We start from the raw sequence: 16,052 nt of genomic DNA on the forward strand, positions 1-16,052 counted from the left end.
TGGCTGCTGGTGTCCCCCCACTACCTGTGGAGTGTCGATAGGATGGGAGCTGCTGCCATACCCCTAGCCCAGTGCTCACCTCTTTCCCAGTCAGGATGTGCCGGGCCAACTTCACCTTGGCGAAGTTACCCTTGCCAATGGTCTTGAGGAGTCGGTAGTTGCCAATATGGGGCTGCTCGTCAGCAGAGGTGGCTGAGTTGCGGCCCCGCAGCATGTTGGACTTACTGCTGGGCTTGGAATCAAGGTGTCCCAAGGTGGGCTGCAGGGAGAAACAGACATACCTTTACACACTAACCTTCAGATTCCCTAGACCTCTGCCCTCAGCTCTCTTCAAGAGACATAAGAGGCGGGGGCAGACTCCAAGGGGCTGATAGGCAGGGAGAAAGGGAGGAGGGGAGGACATGGCGGCCAGCCTTCAGTCCAAAGGAGCATGGCATAAAGCACAGCCAAGATCCCAGGGAACAGAGCTGATCCAGCATGGGTGCTACTGAGGCCCCAGCAATAGCCCAGCAGCTCCTCTGCCTCAGGTAGAAGACATGGCCTCCTACTGTCCTGTTCATAAGAGAAGATCACCGCATCCAAAGTCACAGGTGCAGCATGAGCAGAACTGCTTCAAAGTCTTCACTGACACCCAACCCCTTTATCACTTTATACTTTACATTTATTCGTTGTGGCTCTCAGTGAGAAGAGAGACCCATGAGGGCCTGCATATCTATTTTCTTCACTGATAGATCCCAGCACTTAGAGAGACTGAACTACGGTTGATACTAAATGAATCCTTGCACAACAAATGAACTGAATAACTGGGTCCAAGCATGGCAGCAGAAGTTGGCTCTGAACATGAATACAAATATAATAAGACAATATAAAACAGCATTATGGTTCAGCTGGGCACAGTGGAGTAACACCTGTAACCCCAGTGAATCAGGAGGCTGAGGAAGGAGGATGGCAAGTTCGAGGCCAGCCTCAGCAACTTAACAAGGCCCTAAGCAACTTAGTGAGACCCTATCTCAAAATAAAAAATAAAAAGGGCTCGGGATGTGGATGCTTAGTGGTTAAGCAGCTCTGGGTTCAATCCCCCAAAATTAAATAAATAAAAGGAGAAAAGAAAGAGTCTGGTCTAATTCCTATCTTGAGCCCCAAATCACTTGGTGCCAGAGCCTCATTCCAGATCCTTTTGGAGCTACTTTAGAAACTTCAGAGACTGAGGTTAATAGGGTGATCAGAAACGTGTGAGTCAAGTTCTTCCTTCCCTGGCCCCACCTGGCTCCAAGTGAATACTTTAAAACCACAGAGAAAAAGCATGACTTGCTACAACCCAAGGAACTGCAAGGCATTTGCTAGCTCGATAGATAGAAAAATAACAAGTACCTGATTCTGACTGGCCCTGCTTGCCAATCTGTCAACAGAGGGTCTTTGCCTAGTACATGTGGGGTGCTCTTCCATTGAGCTACATCCCAGCCCTTGGGATCCTCCTGCCTCAGCTGTCCCAGTTGCTGCACCACTCTATGCAGCAAGTGGGCTATGTTTTTGAGCTCCCTGAGCAGATCCCAGAAGCCCCTTGAAGGAGAAAAGACCCTATGCACATGGCAAACTGTGAAGCAGGGGCTCTTGACAGACCAAAAGAGTCCCTTTTTGCCTCCATGGCCCTCTCTGCTACGTCTCCCCATGAAGACACCGATCCTTTCCGTCTGTCCATTCAGCTGCAGAGTTTTTTGGTCTATGATTCTCCCCGTACCCCAAGTCTTGAGTCCAGCTAGATGACCAGATTCTCACATGCCTGCTTTCTCCCTTCCTAAGGAACTCCGGGGTTCCCACCTCCTGGAGACAAGGGCAGTTGTAGGTCCTGCTGGTGTCAAGTGGGGTGTTTCCTTTGAAGGATACTCAGCCCATCCAGCAGGTCTGAAGGCCCAGCCTCCAGGGCCTACCACTTCTCAGCCTCATCCTCCCCAACAAGCTGCTGGACTTTCAGTGCCCCTGTCCCACTTCCAGGGAGCCAACAACAGAAACTTTCCTTCTGTTTCAGCTCTCACGAGAGGAAGATGGGTGGGAAAGCTTCCTTGGCAGCTTCTAATGTACTTTCTGGGTTTCTGGTTACACTGTTTTTCTGAGGGCACAGCCAAAGGCAGCAGGAGCCTGACAGCCTCCAAGCCTGAACCTGAAATAGGGACTTGGCATCTACCAGGGATGGGGCAAAGCCGGGAACGCCACGCCCATCCAAGCCCGCCCTGTCCATCCATCTTGGTGATTTTGGCCCTGGAGCTTGTCTTTGTGGCACAGCAGGACAGCATCCCCCTCAGCTTTGGCTACATGCTGGACTTCAAGAACCATCAACAGGGCTGGGGATGTGGCTCAAGCGGTAGCGCGCTCGCCTGGCATGCGTGTGACCCAGGTTTGATCCTCAGCACCACATACCAACAAAGATGTTGTGTCCGCCGAGAACTAAAATAAATAAATATTAAAACCCTCTCTCTCTCTTAAAAAAAAAACAAAAAAAAAAAAACAACAAATGTGAAAGTAACTTAAAAAAAAAAAAAAAAAAAAAAAGAACCATCAACAACCATAAGTGGTACTCGCCACCCACCCTCTTCCTTATTGGTTAAGGTTAAGAGTGTAGATACCAGAGGTCAACTGCCAGAGTTCAAATCCTAGCTGCCACTTAATGTGTTAACTTCATTAACATCATCCTTAAGAAGAAGGTAAGGATGCAAGAGGTGGGAGTTTGGGGGGAAATCACTCAAAAGATGACCCATGGGTGTTTCCACTCATCTGTGAGGTAATCTACTGGGTTCTAAGGAGTTCCACAGACCAACAAAACTAGATTTAAGTACTGGTTCTCCTACCTACTAGCTTTAGTTTTCTTATCTCTCTCTCTTTTTTGAGAGAGAGAGAGAGAGAGAGAATTTTAATATTTATTTTTTAGTTTTCGGCGGACACAACATCTTTGTTTGTATGTGGTGCTGAGGATCGAACCCAGGCTGCACGCATGCCAGGCGAGCGCGCTACCGCTTGAGCCACATCCCCAGCCCAAGTTTTCTTATCTCATAAAAAAGAAATAAAACATTCCCTACTTCTCATAGGTAGATGAGAAAATCCATCTAAAATGCTTTATCCAATGCCGAATAAAAGCAAACAAAGGGCTGGGGTTGTGGCTCAGTGGTAGAGCGCTCACCTAGCATGTGTGAGGCACTGGGTTCGATCCTCAGCATCACATTTAAAAAAAAAAAAAAGTAAACAAACAAAATAAAGGTATTATATCCATCTACAACTAAAAAAATTCTTAAAAAAAAAAACAAAAAACCAAATGTTATTGTCCATTAAGCCAATGTCTGTCTGTCTACAAATGTCTACATCTAAGCCAAGTACTGGTAAGGTGGCTGCAGGCCATCAGAGATACCAAGGGGCCTTCTACCTGGGAGACTGGTCCAGGCTGAGCATGTGCTATCCTCCATCCCAGCACCTGTGGCCTTCATAAGACAGGAGGGAACCAGACACTCACATGGGGTGGGCTTTGACTCCCTATTCCAGAGTCACCAATTCCCTTTTCAGGCCTGAGCCACCTAACTGTTGGGACTCAAAATACTCAATTCTTCTCATCATGTCTCTTTTATGCAGCAGGATGTTTCCTGTAGCAAGGATGTAGGACAGGGTAAGCAAGAGTCCACCAGGAGGAAGGAGAGAAAGGAGAAGATGGGAATAGAGAAAGGAGTTTCCCACTGACAATGCTTCTTGCTTGGGCCAAGGCCCCAGGCGAGGCAACTTCCTTGCCTCCACTGCTGCTCTGAAGGGTGAAGAGGAGGCAAGCTGCAGGTGGCTATTATGGAGTTTCCCTTCTATGATTCAGACAAGGCCCATTCATCTTGGCTCTGGATCTCACCAACGGGGTGGCAGGCTGAGGCCTATCTGCCCTTGTAGGCCAAAGAAACAGGATCTGGCTAAAGCCCTGGTCTCCCTTTTACCACCAACTCCCTGCTCACAGTAGGATGTACAACATCAGACACCCCAAAGCTCTGGCCTATATCTACATCTATCCCAGGGAGACCCCCAACGCTCCCAAAAAGACTTCAGAAATAAGGGATTTCCCCTGCAAGGCAGTATGTGGAACCAAGGTAGACCCATTACTATTACTCAGCAGGCCTGATCCTACAGAAGTGAGGCGAAAACAACTTGGGGCCTGCAATCAAACAGAGGATAGAAGGCAGGGCACTAAGGGTAAGAGAAGAGTCTTAGATCCACAGTTTGCTAGAGCCCTTCAGCTTGGGAGCTGAGAACCTGCCTTAGGCGCGTTGCCAGGCTTGCCCGGAAGAGCCTCCACCCTGAGAGGCTGGGCACTGACTCAGGTAGGCAGGGCCCCCTGCACGAATGCTGGAAGCTCCCACCAACAGTTCTCCCCTCTAGAAACTATGCTCTGGGACTCAGCATGGAGGGCTGGCCTCAAATGTTCTGAGGTTTCTCCAGGGCTGGAAGAGGTGACAGGCAGGGTCTCCTCAGCCAGAGGTGGAACAAGGCCAGGCACAGTGAAGAAAAACGTCCCCTGGGCACTGGCCTGAGATCCCAGCTGGCCCTCACCATAGCTTCCGAGTGCCTCTCTGTTGCAGCTCACCTTCCAGGCCTCCATCTGCCCCACAGATGCAAACTCAGAGGAGACTTTCCTTTCCTAGTCACACATCTCTTCAACACTACACTGGGACACCCTTCCAGTGACTCCTACCACTCACTCCATGCTGGTGCCTGGCTCTACTAAGCAATTCCTGAGAGACCCTTGCTTCATGTAGGAGGGAGGGGAGAGGAGAGGAGTCTCAGAGGTAAAAAGGGGGAAACATACCCGGTCGGAGAAAGGGACAAAGATTATCGGCGACTTCCATTCAGTACAGCCCACAGCAGAACCTGTCAGGCAGCGAGGGCAAAGTACAGAGGCCGAGAAGAGCCAGGCCCAGGGCGGGGGCTGCCTGTTCAGCCAGCCACCCTTACTCAGCCGGAGCAGGCGACACCTTCCACCACCTCCTCAGTGAAAAGGAGTAAAGCAGCCAGGCTGAGTGGCTCCTGCCTGGGAACCTGGTATGTGTTGCAACCGAAACCACCACTAGCAGAGAGAGTGTGGTTTGGCAAGGAGAGCAACGGGGACAAAGCCTGGGGCTTCTGGAAGACCAGGGTCTGGTGGTCAGGAAGGTGTGCAGTTCTGGGCCAGTGCTCCAAGATCAGAATGGGAGGAGAGGGGCAGGAGAGACAGGGCAGGAAGGGCGACAGAGAAAGAGGCGGGTTTAGATCCAACTTCCTTATCCCCTCCCCCTTCCTCCCTCCCCGGAAGTGGACTGCCCCACCCTCCCTAGGTGTTCTGCTGGGTAACAGCTGGAGAGGGTGAGGAGGAGACTCCCTTCAGCCAGGGCAATCATAAAGCCCTTATCTCACCTGCAGCAGGTGGGACCTGCGTAGGGGCACAGCATTTTAACAAGGCCTCAAACATGGCCAGGAAGGCTATGTGTGACTCACATGTGCTGGCCCAGCGGGCAACCTTGGCGAGGTCGGCAAGCCTCCCTCGGGGTTGCAGCAGAGCCAGCAAGCCCCCAGTGGCAGATGAGCCTCCCACTTCCAAACAACACAGCATTTAGCTTTATAAAAATGCACACCCTGCTTGGATACCAAGTATTAAGTATTTTAGAGATTATATCAGGGGTTTGAGGACACTGCGAAGCCCCTTGGAGGTTTAGGTTTACATGCCTTTTTCGATAAATTGGGAATAATAAACAGTCTTAATCCTAGATTACACTCAGGTTGGAACAATCCAAATGTTCCTCCTAAGTTCCTTCCAACCCTGCTTCTGGAAGTCTATCCTTAGGTTTCTGCTCATCTCCAAGTCTCTAGTTACCAACCCAGACTCGCCCCACAAAAAAACATCCTGTTAGGGACACTGAGCCTCACACATGCTAAATAAGTGCTCTACCACTGAGCTACAATCCCTACCCCTGTATTTGTTTTTTTGCGTACCTCTCCCAAAAAGTAAGACTCTCCCAAAAAGTAAGACTGGCTCCTACAGACTAGCTGAAGGAGAAGATAGAAGCTTAGTAAAGTGCCTGGAGCGACAGGAAAAAAGGGTTCCATTGGACCAGGAATGAGTCTGGCTTTAGGGAATTTATCCAGATGGTCCCACAGCAAGCCTTCCTCCTCCTACCCCTCGCCAATAGACCCTGATCCCAGGGGAGTCATGGTTTACACTGGATCCCGAACTCAGGTTGGCCTGGGACCACCTGGCCTTTCATTAACTGGCAAACTTAAAAGCCAGAGAAGTATCACACAACTTGGTTTTTCCAGTCCCTAGGGTTTTGCAATGTGACAGAAGGATTGTTTCCCCAGTCCTATGTGTGGGAGACAGTAAGGGGTTTCGTGAACTTGAGGAAGTAGCAAGAACTGACTTCAAAGAGAGGTTATGGAGAGGTAGGGTAGATCAGATGAAAAGGTATTGGCTGTGGAAACCCTCAGCTTTTCAAATCTCTCTCACTCCTTCACTGTATCCAGGAGGCTTCCTTGCATCCTTTGATCCTGAGCAACTGTCACTCTCAACTGGAAGAAATCAATAAACCAAAGGAGCAGGGTGCAGTGGTACACACCTGTAATCTCAGCGTCTCAGCAGGCTGAAGCTAGAGGATGGCAGGTTTAAGGCCAGCCTCAGCAACTTAGTGAGGTCTTAAGAGACTTAGTGAGACCCTGTCTCAAAATAAAAATTAAAGAGAGTTGGAGATGTAGTTAAGTGGTTCAACCTGGGTTCAATTCCTAGTACCAAAAAAAAAAAAAAAAGCCTCCCAAATTAACTGAGAACATCCACATTCCCTTAATATCCCATTGTAGCAGGAAGCTGGAACTATGCAAAGCTTCAAAGAAATCTCCCTTTTTTCAGCCAGGGTGGATGTCACCAGGTAAGGGACAGCAGCAGAGTCTGCAACTTATGCCAATGATTAGATTGTTGGCTATCCTTTTTGCCCTCTTAGCCACAATCCTCAGACCTGGGCAAGGAGACCAGTGAAAGAGCACGCCTCAAACCCTGACTAGAAGCCCCACAGCAAAAGCCAGAGGCTATCAGGGAAAAGCAGGTGGAACTAGCAAGAAGTCAGAAAACAGAGAACTCCAGTTCTCGCCCTTCATGCCTGGAAGCCACAGTGCAACAGCCTGCCTCAGTCTTGGATCCCAGAGCCATGGGAAATGTTGGGCTCCTTTTAAAACAGCATATCTTAAAAACTTTTTGTAGTTATAGATGGACAGAATGCCTTTATTTTATTTACTTTTATGTGGCGCTAAGGATCGAACCCAGTGTCTCACACATGCTAGGCAAGTGCTCTGCCACTGAGCTACAGCCTTAGCCCCAAACAGCATATCTATTGAGCACCCAGGGCTTCAGAAGATTCTAGCATCACCTCATCCCTGAGAATGTGCTCACTGCAGTCCTGTTTCTGTCTCTCTCCAAATACTTTTTTTTTTTTTTTTTGGGTGCTGAGGATTGACCCCAGGGCCTTGTACACACAAGGCAACACTCTACCAACTGAGTTATATAGCTAGCCCCAACTACTTTTGATCCAGCAAGACTCTGTTGAGCACCTACTTCTACAGACAGGGGTCAGCTGCAAAGTTGAGTGAGAACTGATGCCTGCCTCTGAGACTCAGAAGAGGGGAACTACAGAAAGGACATCTGTAGTCTCCACTGCTGTTCAAGGGGAGGTGGGCTGGCGGGGAGGTGGGCTGGCAGGCAGACAGCCTGAGAGCAAGTGCTGCCAGGCTACTTGTTAGCTGGTTGTACCTGAGCAAGATTACTTTACTCCTCTGATTTGGAACATGAAGATACCAGCTATACCCATTTCCTAGGACCAAAGTGAAGGTTAAATGAGAGCACCCATGTGCTTATCCACAATGCCTGATGCTCAGGAATGTCTTGATGTTTCCTATTGCCTCTGTTCACTTCTGTTCTACATCTCAAAGAACCGTAGTGACTACAAGTATCAGTGCCACTAAGCTGATTTGCACGGCCATGGTCTTCCTCCTAGAACAAGGAAAAGTCAAATTCCTGCCATGGCTGAGCTGTCAGGCAAAGAGGACCCTTTTTCCTAACATGAAGCCCTCCTGCCAAGAGGCATGTATGAATGAGCAGGTTTCATGCCACTGCACTGTTTTGTCCAAGGAGGATGAAGGTTGTCCTGATAGTTCCCACCCAGGTCCTTCCTTTCCTTGTTAGTTCCTTAACTTCTTCCTCTCAAAAAAGGTCCAAGAAACAGCCGACATACCAGTACCACATGGTGCCAAGGGCTGGGGGAAGCTCACATTGCCAGCCTTGCACTTCATTTGGCTCCTCCCATACCAGTGGGTTACAGTAACCATGGAGACCAGCAAGTTCCTCCATATCACAGGAGAGCCAGCCTGCCAGCAGCCCAGGGCTCTGGGGGATGGGGGTGGTGGGGGGAGGCAGAAGGCAGTCTGCAGCCTAAGGTCTGGCTCACTTCACAGGGAACTGGGGGAATGCATGCATTCTAACCAGTGCACCTGAGGTGCCTGGGCCTCCTGCTAGCCTAGCTGAGCAGTTTGTTTTGGGTGTATTTTCTGCACTCTGGGCTTCCACCCCGACCCCTGCTGCTGTGTACTGGGCAGCTGTGTGGCACAGCAGGGAAGGGGTCACTGTGAAGCTAGATCTGTGGTGGGATGCAGCTCCACTCACTCTGGCTGCCATGTAGGGACACATTATGGAGGTGCACTTGCACTGGGGAGAAGTGCACTATCTAGTACATGATGCTGTCTTTTTTTTTTTTTAATAGATGGACACAATATATTTTATTTATTTTTATGTGGTGCTGAGAAACGAACCCAGTGCCTCACGCGTGTGAGGCAAGCACTCTATCACTGAGCCACAACTCCAGTCCATGAAGCCTTCTTTTAAGGGATCGGGTTAAGCAAACCCTCTTCTCTTTGTTTATTCCAAATTCACATATTTTCTAGGAGTGTGACTGCCTTCTCTGGACTCTCCCAGCATACTACATTTACTGTCCCCACAACCTTAACTCCCTCCTTCTCTGAAGGGTCAGAGCCAGTGTCTCACTCACCTACATATGCCCTTATTGCCCAACAGTGCCCACACCTGGCTGGCCCAAGTTAATATATTCACAGGTTCAACTTTTTGATCCTTAAAGTTGCTTTCTCCTGACCCCAGAAGAAAAAGGCAGAGGAAGGAAGATCAAAACTTGCCACGAAACCAATTTCCCCTTTCAGGGCACTGTTGCCTTAGAAGTTGGTTGGTTACTGTCAAAGAGAGGGAAACTTGGTCTGTCTTATTTGTGACCCAGAAGGACTCCTAGTGCAGTATTTAATCAAGTACTGATCAAATAAATGTGTATGAATGAATGAATAAGAAAACATGTTGGGGAGGCTGGGGCTGTAGCTCAGTGGTAGAGTGCTTGCCTTGCATGTGTGAGGCACTGGATTCGATCCTCAGCACAAAATAAAAATAAATAATACTGTGTCCATCTACAACTAAAAAAAATGTTAAAAAAGAAAACATGTTGAGGTATCTTCATGATGGTCTCTGGAACCCAAAACCCCCATCAGTGTACATACACGACATTCAAGTAGACAGTGAGTCCCATAATCCCCTGGATGAAAGGTACTCACCAAAGGAAACTGAAGAGAGACTTAGAATACTGGCATAGTTGGGGACCAACAGGGCCCACCCTACCTGCCTCCTGATGCCCCCTCAATGAAACCCAGGCCTGCTAGGTGCAGTGGTGCACACCTGTAATCTCAGAGACTCAGGAGGAGGCTGATGCAGGCTATCCCAAGTTCAAGGCCAGCCTCTGCAAACTTAGCAAGACCCTCTCTCAAAATAAAAAATAAAGTGGACCGGGGTTGTGGCTCAGTGTGATAGAGTGCTTACCTGGCATGTATGAGGCTCTGGGTTCGATCCTCAGCACCACATATAAATAAATAAAGTAGAAAAAAATCCATTGGCAACTAAAAAATATTTTTTAAATAAATAAATAAAAATTAAAAAGGACTGGGATGTAGTTCAGTGATAGATAGTTTTTTTCTCTGCCTCTCTACTTTTAGCCCTGGCACTGCTTTGCCATCAAAACCATTGTGTGGGGCCAGGGTTGTGGTAGAGCACTTGCCTAGCATGCATGAGGCACTGGGTTTGACCGCCAGCATCACATAAAGATAAACCAATAAAGGTACTGTGTCCATATACAACTAAAAAGAATATTTTAAAAAAAAGCTACAACAACAACAACAAAAAACCATTGTGTGTTGTTTCTAGAATGCAATGCAACTTGAGCCATTCCAAAAGTTACTCATCAGCTAAGTGATCATGACTCGTATCAGGCTCGCTGAAGACATTTATTTACCATCTACCACACTGACAACCATGCTTTAATGATTCCCTCTTGAACCAATGTGCTGACCGTAAGGCCCTGTCAATCCTAGGAGGCCAAAAAACTCACCAATACACACCTGTCTCCTGTCCTGCTGCACAAAACAGCATTTCTACCCTGCCCCCACCTTCCCAAATTGCCTCCAGTTACAGCAAAGCAATGGAACTAAAAACGGCAGCTGGGAGCTCAGTTGACTCACTAGCATAATCATCTCCTCCCAGAGTCTCCCATCTTCTCCTGGGGTTTTTGCCAACACAAAAGTAAAAAAGAAGCACGAGATCTTAAAAAAAAAAAAAAAACCTCTCAGCATTTATGCAACAGCCTTTCTACCTGGGTGTAGGTTTAACCCTTTGTTCCTGTCCTGCAGATGTGGTTTCCTTGATGCCTTTATGCTGAGGAGCAAAGCCATCCCCAGGCTGGGAAGCAGGCCTTCCTGCTCCTGTCCAGTTCCAGTGGCCGCTGGAAGGTGCTGAATAAGACATGCGCCTCTTTCCACTGCATCTTCCCATGGAAGAGGAAAAAACTACTGCCTCCTACTCCTCCAGGTTCAAAGAAGTTGAAGAAGGAAGAATAAATGTCAGAAAGAACACTGGGACAAAGTTTGCTGCTCTAGAAGTCATCATGGTCAGAGGTAGAGTGCCAGTAAGAAAAAAACCAACAGAAACCGCCAAGGGTATTCCCACCACCCTGGCCTCACAACTGCCCCTATCAGACCAAGCTTTCAGCAGTGTGGCTGCTCCACCAAGTGACCATTAAATATCCAACTGGCTGCTTTTTCCAGAAGCAAAGTCACACTGGGCTGCTCCCGCTGGTGGGCAGAAGTGCTGTCTGCTTCCTGCAGCAGTTCACAGTCAACCCATAGAGGGTCCTGAGCTATAGGATGAGGCTACGGGACCATGGCTCATCAGCTGGAAGGCAGACCTATCTTTCGGTGCCATCACAAGTATTTGCAACCCCCCAGCAACTGCCCTGGGCAGAAGAGAGGTGTTTCTTTTCCGCTTTGCCATTTGACATCTAACACGACTTACTTGTGAGCTAGATGGTGTTAGGACTACAAAGTGCAAAACACTTCCACAAGCACATGCAAATCTGCTGCCAGGTTTCCTCAAGAAACCCCCTACTTACCAGAAGTTCCCTTCTAGGGTGCAGCTCAGGGGTAGAGCGCCTGCCCAGCTCGCACAGGCCCTGGATTCCAGCCCCAGCACCAGGGAAAAAAGAAAAAAGTTTCCTTCTGAAAGAACTATTTTTCATAGAAATGTCTTATTGATGGTGATCGTGTTTCAGGTCAGCCCACAAGGGTCTGCCACTGGATCTAAGTGGTATATGAACTATACTTGAAGTTAAGTGATGTAGCAAAGGAAACAGTCAAGAACATAACCAGGGCTGGGGATGTGGCTCAAGCGGTAGCGCGCTCGCCTGGCATGCGTGCGGCCTGGGTTCCATCCTCAGCACCACATATAAATAAACATGTTGTGTCCGCCGAAAACAAAAAAATAAATATTAAAAAATTCTTTCTCTCTCTCTCTTAAAAAAAAAACAACAAAAAAACGTAACCAGAGTGCCTATACAGAGGGAGAAAATCTTTGCTACCTGCACCTCAGATAGAGCTTAAAGAACACAAAAAAATTTATACCAAATAATAATAATAATAATAATAATAATAATAATAATAATAATAACTCAATCAATAAACAGGCAAAGGAGCTTAACAGATAACTTCACAAAAAAAGAATTACGGTCAACAAATGTATGAAAAAATGTTCAACATCCCTAGCAATTAGAGAAATGCGGATTAAAACTACACTGAGATCTCATCGCACTCCAGTCAGAATGGCAATTATCAAGAAACAAGTAATAGGGCTGGGGATGTGGCTCAGGCGGTAGCGCGCTCGCCTGGCATGCGTGCGGCCCGGGTTCGATCCTCAGCACCACATACCAACAAAGATGTTGTGTCCGCCGAGAACTAAAAAATAAATATTTAAAAAAATTCTCTCTCTCTCTCTCTCTCTCTCTCTCCTCTCTCACTCTCTCTTTAAAAAAAAAAAAAAAGAAACAAGTAATAGTAACAATAACTCTTGGTGAGAATGTGGGGGAAAAGGTACTCTTACATAATGCTGGTAGAACCGCAAATTGGTGCAAACACTTTGGAAAGCAGTATGGAGATTCCTCAGAAAACTTGGAATGGAACCACCATTTGACCCAGTTATCCCTCTCCTTGGCATATACTCAAAGGATTTAAAATCAGTATACTATAGCGATGTGCCACATCAATGTCAACAGCAGCTCAATTCACAATAGCTAAGATATGGTGTCCTTTAACAGATGAATGGATAAAGAAAATGTGGTACATATACACATGGAATATTACTCAGCTATAAAGAAGGATGAAATGCTAAGTGAAATAAGCCAATTCTCCCTAAAAAACCAAAGGCCAAATGTTTTCTCTGATATGCAGATGCTGACTCACAATAGGTGGGGTGTGTGTGTGTGTGGAGGTTCACCAGATTGAGGGGGAAGGAGTGAAGGGAAGGTAAGAGGGATGAGAATGGGAAAGACTGTAGAATGAACTGGACATCACTTTCCTATGTTCATATATGAATACACGACCAGTGTTCATTCCACATCATGTACAACCAACAAGACTGTGAAGTTAATACTCCATGTAGTACATATGACATGTCAAAATACATTCTGTCATGTATAAGTAAAAAGAAAAAAAAAAGCTAAATAATAGTTGAACTTGGAACCCTGGAAAATATCTTTGTTCTCTAAGCACCAAGGGCAGCAGACACTGGGGTTCCCTAACCTCCAAACTCTGGGTGAGGACTTGAACATGAGGGCTTCAAAGCACTTGGGGTGGCTGGAGCTTGCAGTAAAGTAGGAGACTGGACTGGAGGAGGCGTGAATTCAGGTGAAGGGGAAGCTGAGGCTGCAGGAAAGACAGTTGAATGGGTGCTGCCTTCCAGGAGAGAGGGCTAGCGAAGGAAGACCAGAGAGGGTAATCTCTTGCTGGAGAGAAGGGAGCCTGCACTGGTGTCCTAACATAAGGGCCAGTGTCCCAACACAATGGCCAGTGCTTTTCAGAGCTGGCTTCCCGACTGCCTACTGAAGAAGCAGGAGAGGTGCCTCCGATCTCCCTTCCCAGGCCTGCCACCACTGCAGCTCAAGGCAGAGAATGCTGGGTCCTGTCACTAAGTGGTCATGGCCTGACTGGGCACCTTGGCTCACTTGCCCCATAAACGGGAGAAGGTTCATCTGTCAGCAGTGAGGAAACGACTGGAAAGCCTGAACTTTTCAGTGAGACCCAGTGTGTGTAAGCTTATGGCTCTAGGCCTAGGATGCACTGTTGCACCCTAGGAACACTGTTGTTCAATTAATGGCAGCAACAAAAGTTTTGCTTCAGGGGGCCCTGGCTGTTTGTACTTTTGGTCTGAGAGCAAGAGTATAGCAAACTAGATGAAAGCCATCTTCTATTATAAGTGTCTTCTTAAAAAACTTTTTTTTTTTTTTCCCCCAGTTCTGGAGTTTGACCCAGGGATGCCCCTGGGTGATACTCCCAGTCCTTTTTCATTCAGTAAGCTGTGGAGGCTGACCTCCTAACTTGGAAACCCCTTGCCTTAGTCTCCTGAGCTGTGCCACCATACCCAGCTTAAAAACACTTTTGCATGTTAATTCATCTTTTCAGAGCCCGTAGGAAGATAGCGTGAATACACTAGTTTCCAAGGGAAGAGAATGGTCCAGAGAAGGGCCAGCTCAGCCCTGGCCAGGGCAGCTGGCAGACCTGGGTTCTGGGCTTTCTGACCTCTGTGACAGGAACATGACAATAGCACTCTTTGGTGAAGATTAGCTCATGTGCTGGTGGAAGCCCGCAGGAATTAGAACTACCAATTAACAGGTGGTGCTGGGGAGGAAGGGGGCCACTTTTAGGCCTTACAAGAGAATGCTGGTTATTCTGAAGGAGGCAGGCAGCCAAGTCTGCAGCTTTCCACCTCTGAATTCACTCAACAAGGGCAGGGAAGAAAGGAGGGCTACAAGAAGAATGCATATCTCCTCCACTCCCATCAAACTCTAAAGGGCAGCTCTAATTGGCAACAGGCATGGTGACTTAAATCCAGCCATGAAGGAAAAACCCACCCAGAACACCTCCAATCAGAACCCGGCTGGGCAGCAGGGGGTAATTGCTAACTGTACTGTTGCCCATTTTAGTCCCTGATAACCACCAAGGACAAAGAACCCCACAAGAATAAGGGGGTCTCTACCAAGTCTTGAAAACAGAAGTAAAATCAGAAATTAGCAAATAATCAATACCACTCAAAGCACTTAGAACAATGCCTGCGAGTATCAACTACTCACGACATGCCTGCTAGTAATTCTATATACTTTCCTGACTCGGTAGGTTTCCAGAAGATACAGTCTGGAAGGCTTTAACTGGAACTTGCCACAAATACTCTGCATTTCTAAAAAGAGATGCATCTTCTCAAACTGGCCCAAGAGAGTTCTTTGGTCAAAGGTCAAGTTCTAGTCCTCTCCTCCATGGCTCAGACATGGACTTGAGTTTCTTAACAGAGCCAGAAAAGGTTCCAGCGGCTCAATTGCTTTATCCCTTCCATAAAAGGCCACTTCACTTGCCTCAGATAAAAAGCACTTTATTTTTGTTTTTTAAAAATATTTTTTAGATGTTGGTGGACTTCTATTTTATTCGTTTATTTATCTGTGGTGCTGAGAATTGAACCCAGTGCTTCATACATGCTGGGCAAGTGCTCTACCACTGAGCCTCAACTTGAGCCCCTAAAAAGCACTTTAAACATACACATCCCACCCCAGGAAAAGACAAGAGCACACCTCGGCTCCCCAGGTACCAAGCGTTAGCAATCCTGCCTGGACGTTCTAGATATACAGACCTAGAAGCTGTGTAAATCAGCAGTCACAGTAGGAAATGTGTTTCAGACACACGTTTGTGCAGTGGACCAGAACAAGTGCACCTCATACACTTACTAAAGCTCAGGCTGCCACTTCAGCTGTGAGAGGAGGAGGCGTGTGTGCATGTAGGGGGCGCGGCGGGGAGTGATGGTGGTGGTGAAAACCCAACCTGGGACTTGCCAGCTGTCCTTCACACAACATAACAGGCTCACTGTTTGGGGGAGAGGGGATTTGGGGTTTTGGATTTTGTCTCCCATGAACTAGCAGGCATCTGTCTCAGAAGCAGTTTCTTGAGACAGCTGCATGTCCTAGGCCCCTGGAGAGAGTCAAAGAATAGAAGAGAGATAAATGAGATGCCCAAACTAAGAATTCAGGAAAACAAAACCTAGAAGGAACGAAACCCTCATCTTCCCACAGTTTAAAGTCCTGCTTCGTGGACACTCACTTTTCACGCGTGGTCCTCACTAAGGAATCACACCCTCCTGTTTCCGTTCCTTGGCAGACCCAGGCTTGCCTGGCATCGCCCCCTTTAACCTGAGAGCTCTACTCTGTCAAGTGGCTACGGTATCTAACGCTGATGCTGGTTACCCTGTGAAGAGATAACCAGTCATATGAACTGGGCTGACACGTTCCGCTGCACTTGTTTATAGGCAAGAGGATTAAAACAACCTGTCAAAGGAGGGGAGGGGGCAAACCTTGTGCACAGGACAGCATTGGGAACAGAGCAGAGAG

General features: G+C 47.7%; 1 protein-coding gene across 11 annotated transcripts in view; it reads right to left on the bottom strand.

Annotated features, from left to right (window-relative positions):
* The window catches only part of Mark2 (microtubule affinity regulating kinase 2), a 61,618-nt gene that overhangs the window by 15,251 nt on the left and 30,315 nt on the right, over nt 1-16,052 (bottom strand). For 10 of the 11 annotated variants that reach the window (XM_078045772.1, XM_040284181.2, XM_013362022.2 and 7 more), the window contains one exon: nt 80-259. In XM_078045772.1, coding sequence (XP_077901898.1) covers nt 80-214 — 135 coding nt within the window. In that variant the 5' untranslated portion in view covers nt 215-259. Of the gene's footprint in view, nt 1-79; nt 260-4,825; nt 5,216-16,052 lie in introns of those variants that run through there. The other variant, XM_078045771.1, reaches the window with a different exon arrangement.

This window comes from Ictidomys tridecemlineatus, chromosome 4 (assembly GCF_052094955.1).
Source record: "Ictidomys tridecemlineatus isolate mIctTri1 chromosome 4, mIctTri1.hap1, whole genome shotgun sequence".
Classification (NCBI taxonomy): domain Eukaryota; kingdom Metazoa; phylum Chordata; class Mammalia; order Rodentia; family Sciuridae; genus Ictidomys; species Ictidomys tridecemlineatus.